The sequence below is a fragment of the Malaclemys terrapin genome, chromosome 2 (genome assembly GCF_027887155.1).
Source record: "Malaclemys terrapin pileata isolate rMalTer1 chromosome 2, rMalTer1.hap1, whole genome shotgun sequence".
Classification (NCBI taxonomy): Eukaryota; Metazoa; Chordata; order Testudines; family Emydidae; genus Malaclemys; species Malaclemys terrapin.
In genome coordinates, this window is record NC_071506.1 from 201,617,893 (window position 1) to 201,645,438 (window position 27,546).

General features: G+C 41.8%; 1 protein-coding gene across 16 annotated transcripts in view; it reads left to right on the forward strand.

Annotated features, from left to right (window-relative positions):
- The window catches only part of LRRFIP2 (LRR binding FLII interacting protein 2), a 171,230-nt gene that overhangs the window by 36,463 nt on the left and 107,221 nt on the right, over positions 1-27,546 (forward strand). For all 16 annotated transcript variants that reach the window (XM_054019398.1, XM_054019396.1, XM_054019400.1 and 13 more), the window contains one exon: positions 7,646-7,798. In XM_054019398.1, coding sequence (XP_053875373.1) covers positions 7,709-7,798 — 90 coding nt within the window. In that variant the 5' untranslated portion in view covers positions 7,646-7,708. The remainder of the gene's footprint in view (positions 1-7,645; positions 7,799-27,546) is intronic.

Here is a 27,546-nt window from a genome sequence, read left to right on the forward strand (position 1 = left end):
TTCCAGCTATTTTCTTCCCCTGCATCTCCCATCAAACCACAGATGCCTCAAATAGTGCCATGGTATGTTTTTTGGCTTGAGTGGCACGAACAGCTTCAGAGCTCCAGGAATAAATCTAAGAGCCCAAAGTAAAATATAAACTGTGATCTGCTGCTATGTTAACACCTTATGGAGTATTGGTGCCCATAAAGTGCAACTCGGCAAGCCTCTCTCAAAGTATTTGTGCTTTGTAATCGCATCTTATTTTATAAAGGATTTCACTGGGTGAAGTGAGCCTCTGCACCTTGTCTGGCATGATAGTGGCCATCCAAGGTACCAGTTCTTTAAGACATCAATTTCTGTACACCTCTCAGCACAAGAATACATTACTGCTGCTGTAGCTATGCCAGCATATTCATGCCTTTGTGGAGCTGTAAGATAACTGGCACATCAGGTTTGCTAGTGCAGTTGGTGCTGTCAGCTGAGGGTGTCAGAGTACTAGCTAATCAGTAACTACAATTTAGAATCCAGCAGACAGCACCAATGGGAGCTGGAGTTTCATGTGTGGGCCGTGAATATTTTTAAGCCAGTTTTCCAGGTTGAGTTTTTTAGGTCAATGATGGTAGATTTAACCTTATTCAGCCAAAAGCTCCCTGTGTTAAACACCTTTGTAGTCTCAACACCTACTGACCAGTATTGTTGCGGCATTGTGACTTCCATACCCTCATTTAGACACCAGTCATTGGGCAAGCTTTAATCGGTGTATATCAGGTTTTATTAAGGCAACAAATCTACCACTATGAACATGTTGCATCTTGTCATTTGTTGTGTTATCCAGCACATACCAAGTATCCTTGGGTTCATGATCAGTTATCCAAAGACTAGCCTTGTTTCTCAGAGACTGGCATAGTTCAGGGAAGCACTGGTACATAAAACTGAGCACAGATTCTTGTGGTAGGGAACATGATTTAGGACAAGTGGTCTCAGGACCAGTGAGAGTGATGTATTAGACCGTCTTCCAGTGGGGCACATTGACAGTGAATTTCTTAGCCGTTGACTTGAACAATAGGCTGAGCCATCTTCTGCACTTTGTAACAAGAAAGTATTAACAGGCGATGTTGTCTTCATCCTTTGTGGAAAAAGGCTCCGGTGGGCTTTTTACAGATACCTCTGGTAGCTAAGTTCTGGCAAAGCTCAGGCCTGGTAAATGTTAAGTGATCCTTGTAGCCCAATGCTAGCCCATAAAACAGATTTGTATTTGTGTGTGTTTTTGTGTTTATAGCTAGCCATGCTTATACCATCATGCTGAGAATCTGGCTTTGGATCATCCCCAAAATGTACCTCATTCTGTCCCAGTGCAGGAGCCCTCTCAGTAGCAGTTTGATTACTGACACAGTTGAAATTATTAGGTCTGGCATATCCAGCCAGGTGGCTTGAGTCCTGGCTGCATGAAAGCAATCTAGCAGAAGGACATGCAGCTTCAAGTGGGGGGAAAAGTTGCAGTGTGGTACAAACAGCCCTCAGGGACCCCTTTATGTACCCCATTCTAAAGTTGTCTGACTCCATCTCTTCTTTTTGTCTTTTGCAAGGCACAGTAGCCAGCATTGTCGCTTGGAACATGCACTGCTAGCACTGAGCACAAGACCAGTGTGCATGGATGCTGGCTTCCACCTCTCACAATTTCTCTAACAGTAGATACTGAGCTGTTTTCATTATTTCCACCTAGTATTTGGAATTGGTTTTTTCCCCCAGAGGGCTCTAACCATGTGACAAATCACAATTCCAAATTCCAACCATGTTCCATTAAAATCAAGGAAACTAATCAGAGTAAGGTATAGTACTACTCAATGTGAGTAAAGATATCGCATCTGTTCCTTTTGAGATTGATGGATGAACGGCACTTTAGATATTGGAGGGGAACCCTGATCCACCACAGATCAATTACGACTCTCTGCTCCTACCCCATCTTTTAATTATCTAACTTGTATTCATCCAGTTTAGATTGTAAACTCCACAGAACAGTTACTTGTCTGACAGGCCTTCTGAGGCCCCCATGAAAACTTATAGCATGCTACAAGTAAAATATAATACTAGTAAAATGCACAGTATTGCAGCTCCACCACTTAAAAACAAGAATTAAATGTGAATCTGATGAATTTAATTGTGTATTTCTTTGTCACAGAGTAAGCAAAGAGCTATTGTTGGTTTATTTAAAAAAATGTCTCTAGGCTTGATATTCTTCCTCCCCCTCTCAAGCCAAACTCACTGTTAGCATATGTGGCTCGGACCTCACTGAAGTCAATAATTACACAGTTTACACCAGTGGTGAATTTGGCCCTATTATCTGTCATGGTATCAGAATAGGATTTTTCCTTTTTAATTTCCAAGTTATCCCCTCTCCCTCCCTGCAACAATGGCAATAGCATGTCTTATCTCCAAGAGGATGTCTGTATACATAAACCAGAGTTACACTCTGATAAGCAACTTTGTATCTATATAGCATTTCCTATCTCCATTAGGGAAATACTACAAATTAACTCTGGTTTACCTCCATTGGAAGTAGCAACTTTGAGAATCCTAGTGTAGATCAGCCACCAGTTGGCATCACATTTTAAGCACAGGAAGATTTAACCAAGCCCGGAGAAGGTCTAGTCAACAGGGTACTTGAAATGCGGTTAGCTGCCTACACAAGTTTCTCAACATTGTTGTCACTGGTAGAGATGGACTAGTATAAGCAGTGGTGAGAAATCTTTGCAAAATTTCCCTGGTGTAGATCAGGCCAGAGAGTCAGTGGCAGAGTTGGGAACAGAACTCCACCAGTCCTGGCTCCCACACCTGTGTTTAAACTATATTCAACAGGATGGATAAAAATTGATTGTTTTTTTGTTTAAAAGAAAATTTTTTCCTTTTTTCTTTTTAAAAACTGTTTAAAATGAAATATGAATTTAATACAAACTGTTATGGACTAAATTTATTATCTCTTAAAACTTTTAAATAAAAATAAATATGCTGAAACCATGAGCCTCTGTTAACAACTTTGAGTTAAAGGTTGCTTTTCTATATAAAAAAAGAATCAGGGGAAAATTTAATTTTTCAGGTTAAACTTTATACGGCATAATAGGTCAGCCTAAGTAATTTAAGAGGCTCTCATTTTCAAAAGAGCAGGAACTTAAGCTCCAGGCACTTTCACTTAAGCATATTTGACAATGTTCCTAGGCTGACTTGAAATCAGTTTAATTCACTTACAGTTAATCCATCTGTTTAATAAATCATTGTTATAAATATGAAACTTATTTTAATTATGTTTTGTATCCAAAACATTTAAGGTTATTTTGTTTAATTCCAGTTAAATCCTAATGCAGTTTGACACAAATGAGCAAAAAGTTTTCTAGTAATTAGGCAATGTATCATTCACCATTTTCTAACATACTAAAAGTATACAGTTAATAAGAATCTGAAAATATTAAGCTATACAATTGCTTAAATAAACATATCATTATAGCGAACCGCCTAGGTAGCAAAAAGATTGACTAAATCTAGTGTAAAGGCTCTGTTTAGTTGTAAATCAACATGTTTTAATGATATCAACCAATAAGAATGCATCTTTCTTTAGGGGGGGAGGGATAGCTCAGTGGTTTGAGCATTGGCCTGCTAAACCCAGGGTTGTGAGTTCAATCCTTGAGGGGGCCACTTGGGGATCTGGGGCAAAATCAGTACTTGGTCCTGCTAGTGAAGGCAGGGGGCTGGACTCGATGACCTTTCAAGGTCCCTTCCAGTTCTAGGAGATGGGATATCTCCATTTCTTTAGAAAATAACTGAAGTACAAATGGAAAATTTGATTTAAATAGATTTAAAACAAAGCTTTCCACTTGGTGATTTAAATTGCTTGATTTAAATCAATCCATACTGTCTTGCTTAGTTTACTTGTTGCCCTATTGTTGTCACACTAGTTTGGAACATCCCACATACTAGTTATTCTGCAAGAGTGGAAAGCTGGTGCATATGGTATCTGCAGAGAGAGAGAGGGAAAATACTTGCCTTGTAATTCTGCTTCTTTAAAGCTATCACTGGAGTGTTACTCACCTTCTTCCCGTCATAGTTTAGGCATCTTCTTATGAGGTAATGTTCTTTTACTTTTATGTGTCATACAGCTAAATGTGAGGGCATACACCTAGGAGCAAAGAATGTAGGTCACACAGGATCAGGGGACTATATATTTGAAAGTAGTGACTCCAAGAGAAACGTTATGGGTCATGGTGGATAATCAACTGAACATGAGCTCCCTGTATGGTGGGGTGGCTAAGAGAGCAAATGTGATCCTTGGATTTATAATTGAGGGGAATATCACAGAAGTAGGGAGATGCTCTTACCACTAAATATTGCATTGGTGAGACCAGTGCTGCAATACTGTGCCCATTTCTGGTGTTGACACTTTAAAAATGATGTTGACAATTGGAAAAAGTTCAGAAAAGACTGACAAGAACATTTGAGTTCTGGAAAACCTGTGCTGCAGTAATAGACTAAAGAAGGTCAGTCTGTTTAGTTGAACCAGAGAAAGGGGACTTGATCAGTCTAAGTACATGGAGGAAGATTTCTGATGCTATAGGATCTTCAATTTAGTAGACAAAGTCATAACAAGATTCTGTGGCAGGAGGATGAAGCTAGATAAATTCAGATGGGGAATATGGCATACGTTTCTAATAGTGAAGGTAATTAACTATTGAAACTACTTAGGGATGTGGCGGGTTCTCTTTGGAGTTTTTAAATCAAGAATGAATGTCAAAAAGGCATGCTTTAGTGCAACCAAAAGTTATGGGTGTAAAGCAGGAATCACTTGGTGAAATTCTGTCAAAGCTGTTGTACAGGAGACGATTATAGTGGTTCCTTCTGGTCTTAAAATGTATGACTCTATGAATATAATTTTATTTTTTGTTTATCTACAGAGGTGCTTGGTTATACAGACTCTCTCCCTATACATTCAAAACTAACGTGTCAATGTAGGTTTCATATGAACATGTCTTTCTCAAAAAAACAAAAACAAACCCAAAATAAAATCAACGTCACACCCAAACCTAGACAGGTGAAAGCATCAGTAGGCTGTACAGATCATGCACACCCTGTGGTTCAAATGTTCTGCTTCCTGATGTGTTTGAATTGCTAACCTCTCCACACTTCAACTACGAGGCTTCGCTGGAAGGAAGCTTCATACCATGTGAAGAATGTTTAAATAGCACAGCTCTGCTCTCCAAGAAAGAATGGTTCGACCTTTTTAAGATGCAAATTACTTTTTTGTGTCTTCTGCTTGGTACTTGAGATCCATATTGTTGCTGGTTGTTGTTATCCCAAAGCAAGAACTGTACTGACAATCCTGACAATCCAGTGCTATATAGTGGGGTTTCTGACATTAAACAAAAATCACTCTGTTCAGATGACATTTAAAGACCCTGGGGCATTCTCTGAAAAGAGTTAAGGCAAGTGATGGTTTGTCTGTTTATAGAATGCTCTCACTATCTAAATGCCTTGCATGTATGTGGTACCAAATCTCTAGGCATAGATCCAGGCATCAGAACAGGTGGCACCATTGGAGGTGATTAGTGGTGTGGCCTAAAATATAATGTTTGTATCCTGAGGGAATATCATGAAGAGAGCTTTTGCAGTCTAATCTGGAATCAGAAGATCATAGTATGTGGGACTGAGAGTAGGGTTCTTCCCCAGGGAAGTGGGGTGGAAGGTGTTAGTAGGTTAAGTGTATACATGTAGATATATCAGGAGAGAATGTAAAGGAATAGAAAAAGAAATGAACAAAGTGATAACATGAAATAGTTGTAGGGAAAAGTTGATATTTGTGTTACCCTCTTATATGCCAAGCTAGTTATCTTTGAGGGTGCACTTGATAAGACTTTCTGTTACTGGAATAGGAAAATGCCATGGTGTCTTGGCAAACTCTCTTCTCAGTAAATTACGTTCTAATGTTAAAGGCTTTGTGTGTTAGAAGTGGTAGCACCATTCAATAGCTATCTATATAATCAGGGTGCTACTAGTATCTATTTTGTACAGCTGTTTTGAGAAACCTTCTGTGAATGTTGTAGCACCAAAAGTTCTGTTGTTGTGCTACATAGTTTATCCCCCTTCTCCCGCCTCTCCTCTCTTCAAGGTTTTATGAAAGCATTGTAGAAGTAAAAGGTCTGTATGGGAGAATATTAACATATAATAGAGATTTTTCTTTCTGTTTTTGTTAAAACTGCAGAAGCATTTCAGGGCATGGAATAAATGGGGCAGAAAAGTTAAGCGTGTTGGGCCATTACAGATGAGGGTTCTGTTGGTTGAGAGGAGCAGCTTGCTGTATTTGCTTTACTGGCACTTGCAATCTTTATTTTGACAGATTGATCGCTCCCAGGTCACCTTATTTAAAACCTGAATATAGGTTTGAAGGTGGAATGCAGCTTTGCCAGTCAGCCAAATAATGCCTATAATAAATGCTGTATATATAAAATAGTAATTCAGGTGTTCTGAATTCTAAATGCATCAGAGCATTAAAGGGAAACTTCATTACATCTTTCATATAATTTCAATAAATCTGAATAACAGGAATTTTTAAAACAAGATTAATCTGCAAGTTCTATAGTCATGGTGTATACTATAGGATACTATTTATGCTGTATACAATAAAAAGTAAGTTTAAAGTTCCTTCTCTAATCCTGCAATTCATAGAAGAAAAGCAGCTAAGAAATGTAATGCTCCACCCCCTTGAACAAAGTTCATGTTATTTTATATTTCCCTGTTACAATGATTTTATGATAGCTTTAACATTTAACTTAAGGTCATCTCAGCAGTTCCAATAAAAAATATTTACTAAAGGGAACTTACAATTTAAATATTTTGTGAGCCATTACTTCGCATATTCAATTTCTCCTGCTCCAGAGCAAACTTTTTGACCAAAAAATCTTAAACTTTAAATATATAATAAGTAGTAGGTATCTGAGCTTTCCCCCCTTTAATCCCTTCCCCAAACCCCGCCCCTCTGTCTGCTTGAAACAAAGCAGTGTTCTCTTTCTCTTGCATCATCAGAGCAGCCATGATGTCTATCTTCTCATCCCGTCTTCTGGCTGCAATGAAGGGTGTGTGTATGTCTAGTAGCCTACTTCTAGCCTGTTGTGAAGGGAGCAGTTTTTCTACTTTAGTCCCTAACCCTTTTTCACCTCCCCCACCTCAGCGAATAGCTTCAATATTTGGAACTACTGTTGCTTATGACTCTTCCTAGCAGCAGTAGAATGAAATTAATGTTTGTGAAAGCTTAACTACTGCCTATGGGATTCTGAATAGTAGTAGCGAAATGTGGCAATATACTGACAATGACAAGTTGCTGCTTGGAAAAACTGTGTGCATCAGCAAAGGTATTGGAGCTTCCTGCAGACTTAAAAATTCTGTTGACTGCAAATAGAATGTAGTTTCTATGACCATAAGGGCAAGACATTTTTCTAAAATGAAAGCTGAGATTCTGCAAGACCTGTGGTGACTTTCTGGTGAAATTCCCCTGTTCTTTTCCTTCCTCAGAAAAAAATGCCAGAGAAATCTTACCATGGCAGGTAGACCTCTTAAGTGCTGAGTGTGTTACATATAAAGAATCAAAAAATAAACCTGATAATATTTATGCTTTTTATTTCAGATCTGAAATTTGAGTTTGACCAGTTCATTCTTGCAAAAGAAATCTAGAAACTAGAGAATAAAAATGGGGACTCCTGGATCTGGGAGGAAAAGAACTCCAGTAAAAGATAGATTCTCTGCAGAAGATGAAGCCTTGAGTCACATTGCCAGAGAGGTCTGTAAATATTAAATTATCTAACATATAAAGTACAAATGAAAATTGTTTAACTCAGAATGCAACCATAAAAATTAAAACTGTTTAATGCATAGTTCTTAAAGTGGTAACAATAACTAGTTGCAGGTATTTGACAATTGTTATAAAAATGAAGTATTTAAATACGTAGTACCTTGAATAAAATGTTAGTCATATATTTTAGCTTAGTTTAAAAGTGTATTCTAGATGTTACTCATTTATTCTAAGTAATTGGTTACGTGTTTTCCAAAGAAATGGCTGTTAGTCCAAAAATGTTTTGAAAATCTATATTCATCTCTGCTGTGATTCATACCATGCTTTGGGTTGTTGGTTGAGTTCTAGTGGATATTACACGTGAAATTTTGTGTTATAACTTTCAGGGGAAGTTCATAATTTTCAAAATTATTCAGGAATATAGGTTGGGTTTAAAATTTTCTGGACCACAGTTGTTAGCTGAAAATATCTTCATTTGTAGGTGACTGGGGAGGTGCATATTTGCCAGAGGCAAGCAACTGGAAGTTGATAGGAGTCTTAAGAAGAAGTTGATGCAGGGAGGAATTTGGTCCTACCAAGCATCAGGTATTGGAGATATGTAAATAGGAGACTAGGATTTACTGACTCGGACTGGATCTAGTATGAAAAGAACTGGGATTTATTGGAAGGCAAGGACCCTAGTGCTCATAGTGCAGAAGGGAATAGAGAAAGATTGAGCTAAATTCTGCACTTAGTTACACCCATGCAATCCTGTTGACTTTGGGTTTGCAATGGTAATCTGAGGGAAGAATTTGATCATCTTTATACTGTGAAACCATAGTAAACAGACAACATCTACATTTAATAAGATAAAATAGTTACATAATCACATCTTTGGCACTATAGTAGCAGTTTCTCACTATCAAATATTGAGCCATGAAAGAGCTGAAGTAAAATAATGCTCCCTAAACTTGTAGGGTAGTGAATGAGCATAATAGGAGAGCTTACAGTGATTCCTATATTTAGGTTGTCCAACACTTTCCACTACAAAAGTTTCTGGGGACTGTGTTAAGAAAAGTTCTGATGCCTTCATTGTTTACAGCAGGCCTTTGAAATTTGGCAGAGATAAAGTTTGGGGATCAGAAACATGCCTTTTCTTGGCCTCATGAAATTCAATTCAAGTTTGAGAGAGACTTTTTAAAATTGCCGTTTCCCCTTTGTTCCTTGTTGTCAGCATGTTAAAATAACTGAACATGAGCATTCTAAAAGGCTGTGCTACCATCAAAGCAGCAGCAAGAAACTGACTAGGAATACCAGGAGAAGGCAACCTTTCTGGGAGGAGGAGTAAAAAGAGTTAAGCCAGCCAGGCTCCTTGGACCTAGCACAGGGTCCTGGCTACCCATTACCCCTTCTCTGCCACCTGAGATTCATATAGTCATAGAAATGTAGGAGTTGAAAGGATTAAGTCCAATTCCCTTTGCTGAAGCAGGACCAGATAAACCTAGACCATGGTTGACAGGTGTTTGTCCAACCTGTTCTTAAAAGCCTCCAATGATAGGGACTCTACCACCTCCCGTGGAAGCCTGTTCCAGAGCTTAACTACCCTTAGGAACCTTTTCCTAATATCTAACCTAAATATCCCATGCTGCAGATTAAGATCATTACTTCTTGTTCTACCTTCAGTGGATTTGGAGAACAAGTGATCCCCCATCCTCTTTATAACAGTCCTTAACATGTTTAAAGACTGTTGTCGGGTCCCCCCTCAGTCGTCTTTTCTCAAGACTAAACATGCCCAGGTTTTTGTTGTTGTTGTGTGGTTTTTGTTTTGTTTTTTTTGCAACCCCTCCCAGGTTGGTGTCATCTGCAAATATTATAAGCACACACTCCACTGCATTGTCCAAGTTATTAATGAAAATGTTGAATAGTACCAGACCCAAAACTAACCCTTGTGGGACCCCATTGCTTACACCTTCCCAGCTTGACAGCAAATCATTGATAATTTCTGTTCTGAGTATGGTCTTTCAACTGTATAAGCATTCACCTTATTAATTTTATCTAGATTGCATTTCCCTAGTTTGCTTATGAGAATGTCATGTGGAACTGCACTAAAATCAAGATATACTTAATCTTATTTAGGTGCCTAAATAAGAGCTGACTTCTTTTAGAGATCTGGCCTCATATGTGAAAAACGGGTCCCACTTTGCAAACAGCTAGAGAAGATCCTCCTTTCTCTTAAGCTGTCTTGTGGTTTTGGAGATGAGGTTTTGCACTTTCCCAACTGTCAACTTGAAGTTGTGATCACGCTTGGTGTATGGCAAATTAACTGCCAACTTCTATGGGGCCCTGAATTTGATAGAATATTAATTCAGATATTTTGGATTGCACTGGAGCTTCCAATTTCAGTCTTATGGATGCTGTAGTGAAGACGACATTTTGTTTTTGTGACATTACAGTGTGGTCATGAATATGGTTTACATGTACCTGCCAATATCACAGTCTATAAGCAGGGGCATTTAGAAAGAAGACTAAGTGCACACCTTTTTAATTCAGTTGAAAAACATTGGGCTTGCAGGGATATAAATCTACTTCTTCCCCTATTCACTAGGCCAGTAACCCTCTCAAAGAAGGAAATTAGGTTGATTTGGCATGATTTGTTTTTGACAAATCCACAGTGACTGTTCCTCATAACCCTGTATTTCCTAAGGTTTTTGCAAGCTGTTTAATAATTTATTCCAATATCTTTCCAAGTATTGAAGTTAGGTGGACTGGTCTGTAATTCCTTGGGTCCTTTTTCGTTCCTCTTTTTAAAGATACGTTTGCCCTTCTCCAATCCTCTGGGACCTCACTTGTCCTCCATGAGTGCTCAAAAATAATTGCTAACAGTTGTGAGATTGCTTCAGCTAATTCCTTAAGTGTCCTAGCATGCATTTCATAAAACCCTGCTGTCTTGAATATGTCCAAATAATCTAAATATTCTTGAACATTTTTCCTCTTCTGGCCTGTGTTCCTTCCCCCTTGTTAATATTAATTGTATTGAGTATCTGGTCACTATTAAGCTTTTAATTGAAAACTGAAGCAAAATAGGTATTAAACACCTCAACCTTCTTGATGTCATCAGTAAGGCTAAGATTTTGTCATGGATTTTTTTTTTTTTTTAAGTAAAAGTCAGACAGGTCATGGGCAATAAAGAAAATTCACGGAAGCCCATGACCTGTCCCTGACTTTTACTAAAAATATCCATGACAAAATGAGGAACTATGGGGACCCCAGCTCAGAGCTCCTGGGGGCTCAGAGCTCCAGGGTCCCGTGCCACCAGCGGCTCAGAGCTGTGGGGTCCACCAGTGGCTCACAGCTCCAGGGGCCCCTGCTGCTCGCTGTGCTTGCTGTTTAACACTGTGATTAAAACTTTAATCACGATTAATTTTTTAAATCACGTGACAGCCCTAGTTATTAACTCTTTCCCTGCTAAGTAGAGGGCCTATACTTTCCTTTGTCTTTTTTCTTGTTCCTAATGTATTTAAAAAAACCTCTTCTTCTTGCCTTTTCTTTCTCTTGCTAAGGGTAACACATTTTGTTCCTTAGCCTTTCTGATTTTGTCCCTACATTCTTGTGCTGTTCTTTTATACTCCTTGTTAGCATTTTGTTCATGTTTATACTTTTTTAGAATTCCTTTTTGATTTTTAGGTCATTAAGAGCTCTTGTTGAAGCAATGTTGACCTCTTCCTGTCTTTCCTTTGCATTGGAATAGTTTGCAGTTTTGCCTTTAATATTCTTGCCATGAGAAACTGCCAGCTCACCTGAACTCCTTTTTCCCTTAGATTTTTCTTCCATGGGACCCTACCTATCAGTTCTCTGTGTCTGTCAGTCTGCCTGTTTGAAGTCCATTATCCTTATTCTGCTGCTCTTACTCATTCCTTTTCTTAGAATCATGGAAATCTATCATTTCATGGTCACTTTCACCCAAATTGCCTTCCACCTTCAGATTTGTTACCAATTCCCCCTTGTTGGTCACAATCAAGGCTGAAATGGCAGTCCCCTTGGTTTCTTCCTCCACTTTCTGAAACAAAAAGTTGTCCCCAATACAGTCCAAGAACTTTTTGGAAATTTTATGTTTTGTTATCAGGTGTTGTGTTTTGGATATTTCTGTTTGTCCTAGAAATACCACTGCTGCCGCCTCCCTCCTTGTTTGGTGCTCTGGAGTAGATCCCAACCATGACATGTAGATATATTTTTTTTACCCCTTTTATTTTTACCCAGAGACTTTCAACTGGTCTGCCTCTCAATTCCTTCTGGACCTCTGAACAAGTGTGTATATTCTTGATGTAAAATGCAACACCTCTTCCCTTTTTATCCTGCCTGTCCTTCCTGAACAAGCCATAACCCTCTATGCCAATATTCAAGTCATAGAACTTATCCCACCAAGTCTCTGTGATGCCAATTAAATTATAATTTATTTTACAAACTAATGCTCCAGTTCTTGTTTATTACCCATACTCCTTGCATTCGTGTATAGACATCTAAGATGTTAAGCAGTTTCCCCCACTGATTTCCTTTTTATTGCTCCTGTGACCGTATTGTAATGTTCAATGTCACCCCAAACAACTATCCCTCTGTTTAGACCACTTTTTTATGCTTACCTGTGGACTTTTGTCACCTGCCCACTTTGAACCTAGTTTAAAGCCCTGCTGACTAGATTGGCAAGTCAGTGTGCGACTTCTTGGTCAGGTGGACCCCATCTGTTTCCAGCAAACCGCTTCTTCCTGGAACAGCGGCACATAGTTGAGGAAGCAGAAGCCCTGCTTTCACACCATCTCCAGGATGCATATGGCCCTTCCTGCTTCATGTCAAGGGCATAAAAGGGCAAAGCGCACCAACCACCATTCAGTTATTTTAATTGAAATAACTTCAATATTTTTAAAAGTTACTAGGTTTTGTGAGAAATGTATTAAAATATATCTCCCATGATATTTGGCACTATAAGAACTTTAATGTGATTTCAAAGTTCTTTACAGAAGTGGATAATGCTATCCCCATTTTGCAGAAAGTAAAACTGGTACAACAAGATTAACTTATGCAAGATTACACAATGAACAAGTAGTCCACTTGTCTGTCTTCAGTTTTGTAGGGGAGGTTAGTTGCACAGATTAAATGTCAAGGTAACATCAGAGTACTTAGGATGCTTAAAATCTTACTGAAAATTAGAACTTTGTGTTTTTACTTCTCTTGAATTTTGGATATAATTTTTGTGGAAAAATCACTTTTTGGTCAGGTTTTGACTCTTTTTTTTTTTTTTTCTGAGGAAAACTGGGAGTTCTGGATATGAGAGAGTAAATTTCCTAATTTTCTATCTTTAATAGTACGGTCTCTTGCCAGACTTCTTTAATTATGCCCAGCCCCCCTTTAGATCTATTGATAGACTGATTACCGGTAATTGTTTGAATCTGTTTGATTTCTCTAATGTGTCCAAGTCTGTGTGTGTTTGCATGCTATGTTTACAGATAATTTACACAGTAGGGCTTTAAGTCAAAAAGTAACTGACTGTATTATAAGATTTTCTGTACCTTTTCTTCCTGCTTTGAAAAGTGTCTTATTAGTGTGGAGCTGGCACTGATATGAAACCATTTCAACTGAGTATGTAAAACATGTGAAATGTAGTCTTGGTGAGAGTTAATTAAAATTAGGGCATGGCATTTTTATATGGCAGGCAGTATAAATAGTTATTAATTTGCCTCCATATTCCTTCACCATTTGATGATGATTTTTGTCTTTAGCTGTAGTGTAATCAAACTCTAAAAACATAATTATGCACCTATTCTTTTCTTTGATTTTGATAAACTAATCTGGAAATAGTAACTCATCTGCAGTTGTCATGTAAATCTCACAGATTACAGCATAAGGAATTTTTATAAAATGAGGGTCTTGTCATGACCAAAGCCAGCAGATATTCCTTCACAACTATAGCACTCACCAAATTTTGAAAAGAAATTCTTCCAACTTTAACTAGTAGACCAAGTACTCCATTTTTGGACTCGGCTTATCTCCTTTCAACCTCTAACCCTGTGACTTCCTGTTGTGAGGAATTTTCATCCTACTTGAGAACACTGAATAAATTTGACAGCCTTTCAGCCAGGGTTCAATCCTTTAACATTTATGTACAACCCTTAAGGGAATAATATGATGGTATGGGCTGCACTATCAATAATACATTGAAGACACACCGATTGGAGCCTGAATAAAGAGCAGCTGGTTTAAAATGGAACCTAGAAAGGCCTAAGTGAGGTAAGAGGAGGCAAGTCCTCAGTGAGATGGAAAATGCTACAACTCTCCTCAGTCAAGAGCAAATGTCTTTTGGGAGTTCTGCTGGACTTGTTAAGGACTATAGAGAAAGCAGCAGTCACTGGAGGGGCCTCTCTTTACTTCCAGCAAACAAAAAGGCTCAGTACATGCCTGGGAGACACAATAAAAACAGCCACAGTGGTTAGAATTCATTCCCTGTTGGCTGGACTATGGCAACTTTTTCTACTTTGGTCTAGATAAGAAACTTAAAGAAGCTGCAACTAATGCACAACACAGCTATCTGTATCCTTAGCTAAATGTACCACATCAGTGCTCCACAACCTGTGCTACATCTCTTGGATTTTTTTATAAGAAAACAATAGGAAAATGCAAAAATAAAGGTGGATAAGCAATATTTATGGACAACCTAATAAATATGATTGATAAAAACAGATTGCCATGGCCATATGTGAAATAACGGGACTCACAACCTTTTTATATATGGTGAAAATTTACTGCAAATTTAACATTCACTTTAGCTAATCTCATAGAACGATAGGGTTAGAACGTACCGCATGTAGTTTAACCCCCTGCCAACATGCAGGATTTGTTGTGTCTAAACCAGTGGTGGGCAACCTGCGGTTTGTTGGCCACATGCTGCCCATGAGGGTAATCTGATTGCGGGCCATGAGACATTTTGCTGAGGTTCACTGTCCACAGACACAGCCCCCCGCCACTTCCTGCAGCTCCCATTGGCCGAGAACGGCGAACTGCGGCCACTGGGAGCTTGTTGGTTTGCATTCCATCCCTTTGATCATCTTTGTCACTCGTCTCTGGATCCTTTGCAGTTTCTCTACATCCTTTCTATGCATTGGTGACCAAAATTGGATAACAGTACTCCAGCTGAGGCCTAAACAGCGCCAAATAGAGCAGTACTATCACCTCTTGTGACTTGCATGCTATGCCTCTGTTAATGAAACCTAAAATTACATTTGCTGTCTTTGCAGCAGTGGTGCATTGCTGACTCATGTTGAGGTTGTGATCCACCATAGCTCCAAAATCCTTCTCAGCAGTTATGCTGCCACGCCAATTTTTCCCCATTCTTTGTTTGTGCGTTTGGTTTTTCTTCCCTAAGTATAGAACCTTACATTTGCCTTTGTTGAATTTTCATTTTGTTATCTATAGCCCAGTTTTCGGATTTATGAGGATCCCTCTGAATTTTAGCTCTATCCTTCAAAGTATTGCTGCTCCCCCCTCCCGAGCTTCCTGCTCAACACTTTTTGCTGTGGTCTGCAATATTCCATTGATTTAATGCCTCACTTAGGTCTCAATCAATAAGGCTGTTTGCTGCATGTGGTGCAATATGTTACCAGTGATGTTGAGGAAAAAAATGCCATGAGTACTAGTTCCTGTAGTGAGCTGCTTGGGTTTTTTAATTGATCAGAGTCTCCTAGACTAGGGAATTATATACATCATCCAGTGTGAGATGCTGATAAAGAGCTCACTGAAACTGATCATACTCTAAATAGTGATTCTCAACGAGGGGACGTGTACCCCTGGAGACGCACACAGGTCTTCCAGGGGGTACATCAATTCATCTAGGTATTAGCCTAGATTTACAATAGGCTACATAAAAAGCACTAGTGAAGTCATTACGAACTAAAATTTCATACAGACAATGACTTGTTTATACTGCTCTATATACTATACACTGAACTGTAAGCACAATATTTATATTCCAGTTGATTTATTTTCTAATTAGATGGTAAAAACGAGAACGTAAGCAATTTTTCAGTAATAGTGTGCTGTGATACTTTGTATTTTTATGTCTGATTTTGTAAGCAAGTAGTTTTTAAGTGAGGTGAAACCTGGGGGTACGCAAGACAAATCGGACTCCTGAAAGGGGTACAGTAGTTTGGAAAGGTTGAGAACCACTCAGGACCGGCTCCAGGGTTTTTGCCGCCCCAAGTGATAAAGACTTCTCTCCTCTTCAGTGAAAACTTTAATTCCCTTCATTTGTTGGTGCAGGAAAACCGCTGGTCTCTTGACTTCAAACTTTTCAGTGAGACATGGCAAGGTTTGGGATTTGTGTAGATTTCGACTATCTACATCAGTGGTAGACAATGGAGATACTTTTTCAACCTTTCGTACCAAATGGGCACCAAGTGGAGAGTGGGCTGTGATGACTGCTCTAGCACATCTGATGCTTCTTTGAAGAGCTTCAGGAACTATATTAAGATGTTCAAGGACTTGTGGTCAATGCTATCAATGAGCTGAGTATCCCCCTTTTCTGTAAAAATGTCTTATATTCTGTCCCACTGCTCCTCGATTGTCTTAAGTTTGAGTAGCTTGCTGTTCCATCATGTCTCTACATCTCCTTTCAGAGACTTTTGTAGTCTGCTTTGAAGTCCAGATCTCCTGAAGTAAGTAATGAGGTTTTGGCTTGTGTGTATCGGTTGGTTTACTGCTTCCTCTTTCTGGTTTCCCGGTTTGGTAATGTGCTCAAGTATGGTATTATAATGTGTGCTGAATGAGAAAGCTATACCGACTTACTTTGCAGAAGCATCTGCCTCCCTTTCCAACTGACCTGATACGTCAATATTGAAGTTGGGTGAAGTTTCCTGAATTGCTTGGCTGCTTAATTGTGGCGATAGGAGCATGGGGATTTTTGCAGCCTGTCTTCATTTATCACCTCCCTTTTCTATGTATATGGCGGAGTGGGGGCGGAGTGAATATTTAGTCTCTATGGGGAGGCAGACTTCGCTGTGTGTGTTGGTCTATATCACATTTCTCTCTTTTTGGGGGAGGAGGACTTCGTGTCTCTTGGAAGTACATGCAGGAATTTCATTATATTTGCATCCAATCCACGATCTGCAAACATGCTGACAATACAACTGTATCCGTGGATGTAAAGCCGATATCCATGGATTTGCAGGGTTCTAGCTATTTGTCCAGGGATTTCTGGGAGCTAGGGATCAAGTTCCCACGATGCCACTTTCTCTGTCCCTTAATATAATGCTTTCCCCATTTATTTTTTTTAAACTCCCACAGTCTCGTGCACCTTTTTTCCTTCTTGGTCTCTTTGGCAGAAACATGGGCCCAGTAGAGCTCAGTGCAATTATCATGAGCATTGCTAATGCAGGACGTACGCTTCTTGTATGTTTGAAGAACTTGAAGGAGTACTACTACAACAGGGAGTGTGATGAGGAAGATGCAGAGCAAGGTTCCTTCGGGCATTCATGGAGCAGCTGCAGTTGGTGGATTGCTGCTTCTGGGCCTGAGAAATGAGCATTGATTGGTCGGATTGCATCATAATGCATATTTGAGAAGACCAGCAGTAGCTGCAAAATTTTCAGACGCAAAAGCCCACTTTCTGGATCTGTGCACCAAACTTATCTCAGACCTTCAGTTCAGGCACACCAAAATGAGCTGCATTGATATTGGAGAAATGAGTGGCAATCACGCCCTGGAAGTTTGTAATACCAGATTGCTATCGGTCAGTGGGGAAATCAGTTTGGAGTTGGTAAATCCACAGTGGGGGCCTGTGTCATCCAAGCATGTAGGGCCATTAAGTGCCTCCTGCTACACAGGGCTATGACTCTTGGTAATGTACAGAGAATAGTGGATAGATTTGCAGCATTGGGGTTCCAAAACCCTGGTGGAGCAATAGATGGCACACATATCCCTATTCTGGCATCAGCCCACCTAGCTATTCAGTACAACAAAGGGATATTTTTTTTATAGTTATGCCGGCAATAGTAGTTCACCAAGGATGCTTCACTGATATTAATGTGGGCTAGTTATGGAAGGGACGTGATGCTTGCATTTTTAAGAACACACAGCTTTTCAAAGAGCTGCATGCAGGAATAGTCTTCCCCAACTGGTGCATTACCTTTTGCAATGTTGGAAATGCCAATAGTGGCTCTGGGGAACCAGCCTACTCCTTGCTCCCCTGGCTCATGAAACCATACATTGGGCCACCTTGACATTACCAAAGAAAGATTCAACTTTTGGCTCAGCAGGTGCAAAAGAGCTGTGCTTTTGGTAGATTGAAGGGTCGCTGGCATAGTTTACTCAGTCTGGATGAGATCCAGTTTAGTATCAGCCAGCTGGTTTATTGGAATAGACTAGAGTGTTTTTCTTTACTCTGTCAAACTTCCATCATAGGAGCTAGCAGCTTGTTGGAATCTGCTGCTGTTTGTTTCCTGTCCACTCCTGGGACTAGTTATGATGGTCTCTTTAGCTGCTGGGACTCTGCCGCCATCCTTCTCTCCATCTCTTTGCTGGATACTTGAAGCTTCTGAAGGAGCGGGGCGGGGGAGGGATTCTCTTCACTACACCAAGCTGGGAGTTTGTCACCAGCAGCTGCCTGGCATAGCTGCAGCTTCTCTTATGTTCTATTATTGGTAACCCTCTTCCAGAGCACAGTGTGTACTAAAAAATTCAAACAGAGACTCATTAATTCCAAAACTTGTTCTAAAATTTAACTACAAAATTTATTTGAGCAAAACTCAGATTAGGTATTAACTCTTGTGGGCCATTAAAATGTGCAAAAATGCAAAGGACCAAAGGGTTACCTGTACTTTAAAAGGCACATTTAAAGGTCAATTTAAAAATCAGGCTTCAACCTAATTTTTTTTGTTTACTGATACCTGTAACTGTGACTTTTTTTTTTGTAATTGAGTAGAGAAAATTTTATTCCCTATTTTTCTACATTGTTCACTTTATGTATTTGACAGCACACCGTGTATTTTTTCCACACAGTAATAGGAGCGTTTAAAAAAGAAAGACAGGAAATTGTTGTGTGTAAAAACACAAAATTGGTAGAGGGATTCAAAGGCAAGTGAAATACCTGGAACTACTTTAAACACTTTTTTAAGATGATGTGATTTACAGTAGGCAATGTCCCTTTTTTGATTTCCAATTCCACTAGAAAAATCAGAGCATTTCCAGTTCATGTGATATTCCAATTCTTTCTGCTTAGATCCATGCAGATGAATGTGTATTCTTAGAAATAACATCAGTCACATAGCCAAATACAAGATATAAAAAATACTTTTTTAAAAAGGACATATACCCATTTTCCTTCGCAGATGATTTCTTATATTTGCTTTCGGATGTTAAAAAGCAAGCCTTGCACATTTGCTTACCCTTCTGCACCACAGACTCACTTTGTTAGAACATTAATCCTTTAACTGTCTGTCTTAGGGTATGTCTACACTACGGGATTAATCCGAATTTAGATAATTCGGATTTGAGAAACAGGTTGTATAAAGTCGAAATGAGTGCGGCCACACTAGCACAGTAATTCGGTGGTGTGCGTCCAAGTACCGGGGCTAGCGTTGATTTCTGCACCGTTGCACTGTGGGTAGCAATTCCATAGCTATCCCATAGTTCCCGCAGTCTCCCGCGCCCATTGGGATTGTGGGTTAAGATCCCAGTGCCTGATGGGACAAAAAACATCGTCGCAGGTGGTTCTGGGTACAGCCTCACTTCCTCCCTCCCTCCCTCCCTGCATGAAAGCAACGGACGGCAGACAACCATTTTCGCGCCTTTTTTCCTGGGTGGGTGAACACTGCAGACTCCATACCACGGCAAGCATGGAGCCCGCTGAGGTCAAGACAGCACTCATGAATATTGCAAACACCTCGCGCGTTCTCGTGGAGTTTATGCTCAGCCAGGACCAGAAAAACGAGGAGAGGAGGCAGCGGCGGCGGCAGCGCAGCGACAAGCATGATGAGGACATGGACACGGACACAGAATTCAGTGAAACCACAGGCCCCGGTGCTTTGGAGATCATGTTAATGGGGCAGATTCTATCCATGGAACGCCGATTCTGGGCAAGGGAAACAAGCACAGTCTGGTGGGACCGCATATTGTTGCAGGTCTGGGACGATTCCCAGTGGCTGCGGAACTTTCGCATGCGTAAGGGCACTTTCATGGAACTTTGTGACTTGCTGTCCCCTGCCCTGAAACGCCAGAATACCAAGATGAGAGCAGCCCTCACAGTTGAGAAGCGCGTGGCGATAGCCCTGTGGAAGCTTGCAACGCCAGACAGCTACCGGTCAGTCGGGAATCAATTTGGAGTGGGCAAATCTACTGTGGGGCCTGCTGTGATGCAAGTAGCCAAAGCAATCACTCAGGTGCTGCTACGAAAGTTAGTGACTCTGGGAAATGTGCAGGCTATAGTGGATGGTTTTGCTGCAATGGGATTCCCTAACTGTGGTGGGGCAATAGACGGAACCCATATCCCTATCTTGGCACCGGAGCACCAAGCCACCGAGTACATAAACCGCAAGGGGTACTTTTCAATGGTGCTGCAAGCACTTGTGGATCACAAGGGACGTTTCACCAACATCAACGCGGGCTGGGCGGGAAGGGTTCATGACGCTCGCGTCTTCAGGAACACTACTCTGTTTAAAGGGCTGCAGCAAGGGACTTACTTTCCGGACCAGAAAATAACCGTTGGGGATGTTGAAATGCCCATAGTTATTCTTGGGGACCCAGCCTACCCCTTAATGCCATGGCTTATGAAGCCATACACAGGCAGCCTGGACAGGAGTCAGGAGCTGTTTAACTACAGGGTAACCAAGTGCAGAATGGTGGTAGAATGTGCATTTGGCCGTTTAAAAGGTCGCTGGCGTTCATTATTGACTCGCTCTGACCTCAGCCAAAGAAATCTCCCCATTGTTATTTCTGCTTGCTGTGTGCTCCACAATCTCTGTGAAAGTAAGGGGGAGACCTTTATGGCGGGGTGGGAGGCTGAGGCAAATCGCCTGGCTGCTGATTACGCGCAGCCAGACACCAGGGCGATTAGAAGATCACACCATGAAGCGCTGTGCATCAGAGAAGCTTTGAAAACCAGTTTCATGGCTGGCCAGGCTACCGTGTGAAATATCTGTTTGTTTCTCCTTCATGAAAACCCTCCCCCTTTACTGACTGATTTTCTGTAAGGAACCCACCCTGCCCCTTCCCCCAGCTTTCTTTCAAACCAAATAAAGTCACTATCATTTAAAAATCATTTATTCTTTATTAATAGATTAGAAAAAGAGGGAGGGAACCCGGGTGGTATTTGGGAGGAGGATTGCTGGGAAGGAAAAAGCCACAAAGAAAAGGTTAAAAAAATGACAGCCTTTTGCTTGGGCTGTCTACTGGGATGGAATGGGAAGGTGTACGGAGCCTCCCCCCCCCCGCGTTCTTACACGTCTGGGTGAGGAGGATACGGAACATGGGGAGGGGGGAGGGTGGAACAGGGGCTGAAGCGGCAGTCTGTTTTCCAGCAGCCGTTCCTGAACCTCCACCAGACGCCGGAGCAGCCCCAGCGTTGCATCCTTCATCCTCTGGTCTTCCTGCCGCCATCTCTCATCTCGATCGTCCCTCCTCTCCTCACGTTGGTCCCTCCTCTCCTCACGTTCACTGACTTCTTTCCTATACTTTGAAACTGTTTCCTTCCACTCATTCAGATGAGCTCTGTCACTCCTGCTGGATTGCATAATTTCAGAAAACATGTCCTCCCGCGTCGTCTTCTTACGACGCCTTATCTGTGATAACCTTCGGGATGGAGGAGGGAGGCTTGAGGAATTTGCAGCTGCTGTAGGGAGGGGAAAAAAGAGAGAATTGTTTTAAAAGCTACATTTTGCAGAACAATGCTTATACTCTTTCACGGTGACCAACACTGTTCACATTACATAGCACATGTGATTTCTGTGCAAGGTCGCATTTTGCCTCTTAATGCTGAGTGCCTGTGGCTTTGCTGCTAGAGATCACAGGTCTGGGCAACAGAATTCGGCTTGCATGCGGCCATGGTAAGCTTCTGCGCCGTGCTTTCCCACATACCAAGCATAGCTTGTAGAGTGCTGCAGAAGCCTGGCCAATCTCAGCCAGTTGGGGGGGGGGGGGGGCAGTGTGGTGGGGCTTGTCTGGGCCCCTTCAGGCAAGTAGAGTGCTGCGGTTTTTCTGTTAACATTCAGCAGCACCAGAAAACAAACTAACCCCCCCCCCTCGCCATGAATTCTCTGGGATGATCACAGTACCCCTCCCCCCACCGCGTGGCTGGTATCAGGGAAGATCCCTGCAGGCACCAAACTACCCCCCCCCCCCCGCCGCGCCCCCCCCCCCCTCCTCGCCATGAATTCTCTGGGATGATCACGGTACCCTCCCCCCACCGCGTGGCTGGTAACAGGGAAGATCCCTGCTAGCCAAACGCGAAAAACTCAGGGCCAATTTCCCATCTGCGCTTGGCTAACTGCAGGGAAGGATTTATTTTCTGCCACAGGCAAACAGCCCAGTAGGAACGGCCACCTCTGTCCCCTTAATTAAGTTCCCGTATTTCAACCAGGTTACCAGGAGTGATATCACTTTCCTGAGGATTACACAACAAGATAAAGAACGGATGTTGCTTGAATGCCAGCAAACACTGGGACCATACGCTGCCAGGCTTTGTCAGGCAATGATACCAGATTACTTGCTGCAAGCATGGCGTGGTCAAGTGTCCTACCATGGAGGAGGGAATAAGGATGCACTGCCCAGAAACCTTCTGGCAAGGCTTTCGGAGTACCTCCAGGAGAGCTTCATGGAGATGTCCCTGGAGGATTTCCGCTCCATCCCCATACACGTTAACAGACTTTTCCAGTAGCTACAGACTTTTCCAGTAGCTGAACTGACCGCGAATGCAAAGTCAGGCAAAGTAATCATTAAAAACCGTTTGCTTTTAAAACAAGTTTTATATTTTAAAAGGTAAACTCACCTGAGGTCCCTTCCATGGGGTCAGAGTCTTGGGTACTGGCTTGGGAGGGTACTTCAGTCAGGGTGATAAAAAGATCCTGGCTGTTGGGGAGAATGGAGTGCTGTGTGCTCTCTGCAAGCTCATCCTCCTCCTCCTCCTCCTCCTCTACCCCATCGGCCGAATCCTCAGGCGTCGAGACTATCCCCGACCCAGAATCCACGAACAAAGGTGGGGTAGTGGTGGCAGCCCCCCCTAGAATTGCATGCAGCTCGGCGTAGTAGCGGCATGTCCGCGGTTCTGACCTGGAGCGACCGTTTGCCTCCTTTGTTTTTTGATAGGCTTGTCTGAGCTCCTTGACCTTCACGCGGCACTGCTCAGAGTCCCTATTGTGGCCTCTCTCCATCATGCCCTTGGAAATTTTTTCAAAAGTTTTTGCATTTCGTCTTTTAGAACGAAGTTCTGCAAGCACTGAATCCTCTCCCCATACAGCGATCAGATCCAGTACCTCCCTCACGGTCCATGCTGGTGCTCTTTTTCGATTATCAGCCTGCATGGTTACCTGTGCTGATGAGGTATCTGTGGTCACCTGTGCTCTCCACGCTGGGCAAACAGGAAATGAAGTTCAAATGTTGGCGGGGCTTTTCCTGTCTACCTGGCCAGTGCATCCGAGTTCGGATTGCTGTCCAGAGCGGTCACAATGATGCACTGTGGGATAGCTCCCGGAGGCCAATACCATCGAATTGCGGCCACACTAACCCTAATTCGAATTGCTAAAATCGATTTTGGCGCTACTCCGCTCGTTGGGGTGGAGTACAGAAATCGATTTAAAGGGCCCTTTACATCGAATTAAATGGCGTCGTTGTGTGGACGGTTACAGGGTTAATTCGAATTAAAGCTGATAAATCCGAATTAAAGTCGTAGTGTAGACCAGGCCTTAATAATGTTTCTGGATCACCATAAACTTGTTTGAGTCTATGTGGTTATAGGGTATTAAAGCGTGTTTGTGAATCACATTTTAAAGCAAGAATAAGAATTTCTTAATCTAATTATTTGGATGATTTGTGATTCATCCAGTTTCCTCAATGGTTTCCTGATGCTGATAAGTAAGGATAAGATTTTGTCACGGAGATCAGATTCCGTGACTTTCAGAGACCCTTCGTAACATTTTCTGCTTCAGCCTTGGGGCGGCAAGGCTGAAGCTGTCAAGGACCCTGAAGCTGTTTAGTTTCTCTCCTGGGTGTCGGGTGTCAGTCCCCACCCCCTATTTTTAGTAAAAACCCAGGTAATGGGCATCCATGAATTTTTGTTTGTTGCCCGCAACCTGTCCATTTCTTTTACTAAAAATAAGGGTGACAAAATCTTTACCTTACTGATGAGTTAAAGGGACAAATAATAAAAATGCAGAACAAAATAATCCTTATGTTAAGAAAATTGTTGAAGTGGCTGCAGATAGCCTGACTGGTATACCAAAAGTAAACATGTTATTTTCAACTTTTAGAAAATTGGTGCAGAGAAATTAGACATTGAAAAGAAGTTGCCCTAGAGTAATCTTTCATTGGTTTTATTTGGGAAACTCATAGACTTTAAGGTCAGAAGGGACCATTATGATCATCTGGTCTGACCCTCTGCATGATGCAGGCCGCAAGAAACCCTTCCCTGGACTCTGCCGTTGAAGTCCCCAATCCTGTGTTTTAGTGACTTCAATCGGCTGAGACCCTCCTGCTAGTGATCCCTGCCCCATGCTGCGGAGGAAGGCGAAAAACCTCCAGAGGCTCAGCCAATCTACCCTGGAGGAAAATTCCTTCCCGACCCCAAATATGGCGATCAGTAATACCCCGAGCATATAGGCAAGAGTCTCTAACCTGACCCTTGTTGGCCATTATGCTATTCATGTACCATTGCTTGGTCTTCCTTGGCTACTATGTTTTACCATTAAACCATTCCCTCCATAAACTTATCCAACTTAATCTTAAAACCAGACAGGTCCGTCGCCCCCACCATTTCCCTCGGAAGGCCGTTCCAATATTTCACCCCTCTGACGGTCAGAAACCTTCGTCTAATTTCAAGCCTGAACTTCCCCACGGCCAGTTTATATCCATTCGTTCTCGTGTCCACATTAGTACTAAGCTGGAATAATTCCTCTCCCTCCCTTGTATTAACCCCTCTGATATATTTGAAGATAGCAATCATATCCCCCCTCAGCCTTCGCTTTGTCAGACTAAACAACCCAAGCTCCTCTAGTCTCTTTTCATACGACAGGTTTTCCATTCCTCTGATCATCTTAGTCGCCCTTCTCTGCACCCGTTCCAGTTTGAGTTCATCTTTTTTAAACATGGGAGACCAGAACTGCATACAGTACTCCAAATGAGGTCTCACCAGCGCCTTATACAACGGAAGCAGGACCTCCCTATCCCTACTAGATATACCTCGCCTAATACACCCCAAGACCGCATTGGCTTTTTTCACCGCCACGTCACATTGTCGACTCATAGTCATCCTGCGGTCCACAAGGACCCCTAGGTCCTTCTCCTCTTCCGTTACTTCTAACCAATGCGTCCCCATCTTGTAACTAAAATTGTTATTATTCATCCCCAAGTGCATCACCTTACACTTTTCACTATTAAATTTCATCCTATTTCTGATACTCCAATTCACAAGCTCATTCAAGTCTCCCTGCAGAATATCCCTGTCCTCCTCCGAGTTTGCAACTCCTCCCACCTTCGTATCATCCGCAAACTTTATCAGCCCACTCTTGCAATCGGTCCCGAGGTCAGTTATAAATAGATTAAATAAAATGGGTCCCAAAACTGAACCTTGAGGCACTCCACTAGTAACCTCCCTCCAACCCGACAATTCACCCTTTAATACGACCCGCTGCATTCTCCCCATTAACCAATTCCTTATCCACCTCTGGATTTTCATTTCGATCCCCATGTTTTTCATTTTAACCAATAATTCCTCATGGGGTACTGTATCAAACGCTTTACTGAAATCCAGGTATATTAGGTCCACCACATTTCCCTTATTTAATAAGTCCGTTACTTTCTCAAAGAAGGAGATCAGATTCGTTTGGCACGATCTGCCCTTCGTAAAACCATGCTGTAATTTATCGCATTTGCCATTAACCTCAAGGTCCTCAACTAGTTTCTCTTTCAGAATCTTCTCCAGCACCTTGCACACTACTGATGTTAAACTAACAGGCCTATAGTTACCCGGGTCACTTTTTTTCCCTTTCTTGAAAATAGGAACCACATTGGCTATTCTCCAGTCTAACGGGACCACCCCCGAGTTTACAGATTCATTAAATATAATTGCTAATGGGCCTGCTATTTCCCGCGCCAATTCCTTCAATATTCTCGGATGAAGATCGTCCGGTCCACCCGACTTAGTCCCATTAAGGCGTTCTAGTTTTGTTTCTACCTCGGATGCGGTAATCCCCCATCCTGTATGCCCCTCTGTAACGGTGCTAGTATCCCTAATACCTTCATTGGCCTCATTAAACACCGATGCAAAATATTCATCGAGATATTGCGCCATGCCTAGATTATCTTTAATCTCCTCTCCGGCTATAGTCTTCAGCGGTCCCACTTCTTCTTTCTTTGCTTTCTTCCTATTTATATGGCTGTAAAACCTCTTGCTATTGCTTTTAATTCCCCTTGCTAAGTCCAACTCTACATGGCCTTTGGCCTTTCTCACTCTATCTCTACATTCTCTGACTTCACTAAGGTAAGTTTCCTTACTGATCCCTCCCCTCTTCCACTCTTTGTACGCTTTCTGTTTTTTCCTAATCGCCCCTTTGAGTCGGTCGCTCATCCAGCTTGGTCTAAATCTCTTGCTTAGTAATCTTTTTCCCTTTTTGGGGATACAGGCCTTTGACAGCTCATGCATCTTTAACTTAAAGTAATCCCAGGCTTCTTCTGCCTTTAGATCCCTTAATACGTTTGCCCAATCCACTTCCCCTACCAGTCCCCTTAATTTGTTAAAATTGGCCTTTTTAAAATTATAAACCCTAGTCTTTGACTTAATTCTTGTACTCCTTCCATTTAGTTTAAACCGAATTAGCTCATGATCACTGGAGCCCAAGTTGTCCCCCACTACCACTTCCTCAACAAGGTCCTCACTACTTACCAGAATCAAATCTAAAATGGCCTCCCCCCTCGTCGGCTCAGCTACCACTTGATAAAGGAATTGATCCGCAAGCACATCTAGGAACATCTGAGCCCTATTATTGCTACTAGCGTTTGTTCCCCAATCTATATCCGGGAAGTTAAAGTCCCCCATAATTACACAGTTTCTATTAGTATTTACTTCCCTTAATACATTAAATAGTTCCTTATCCATATCCTGGTCGATCCCGGCGGTCTATAGCACACCCCAAGCACTATCCCCGGAGAGGCTCTAGTAGTCCTTTTACCCAGCTTGAGTATCGCCCAGACGGACTCCGTGTTTTCTATTCCATCCACTATTATTTCTTTACAGCTTATTTCACTATTGACATACAATGCCACCCCCCCACCTTTACCTTTATCCCGGTCTTTCCTAAACAGCGCATACCCCTCCATACCTGCATTCCAGTCGTGACTGCCATTCCACCACGTTTCAGTTATTCCTACGATATCCGGTTTCAATTCTTGGACCAAGAGCTCCAATTCCTCCATTTTATTACCTAGGCTTCTCGCATTGGTGTACAAACACCCTAATGTATGTTGTTTAGCCTGTCTCCCATTAGTAGCACTGTATGTTGCGGGCCTCTTTG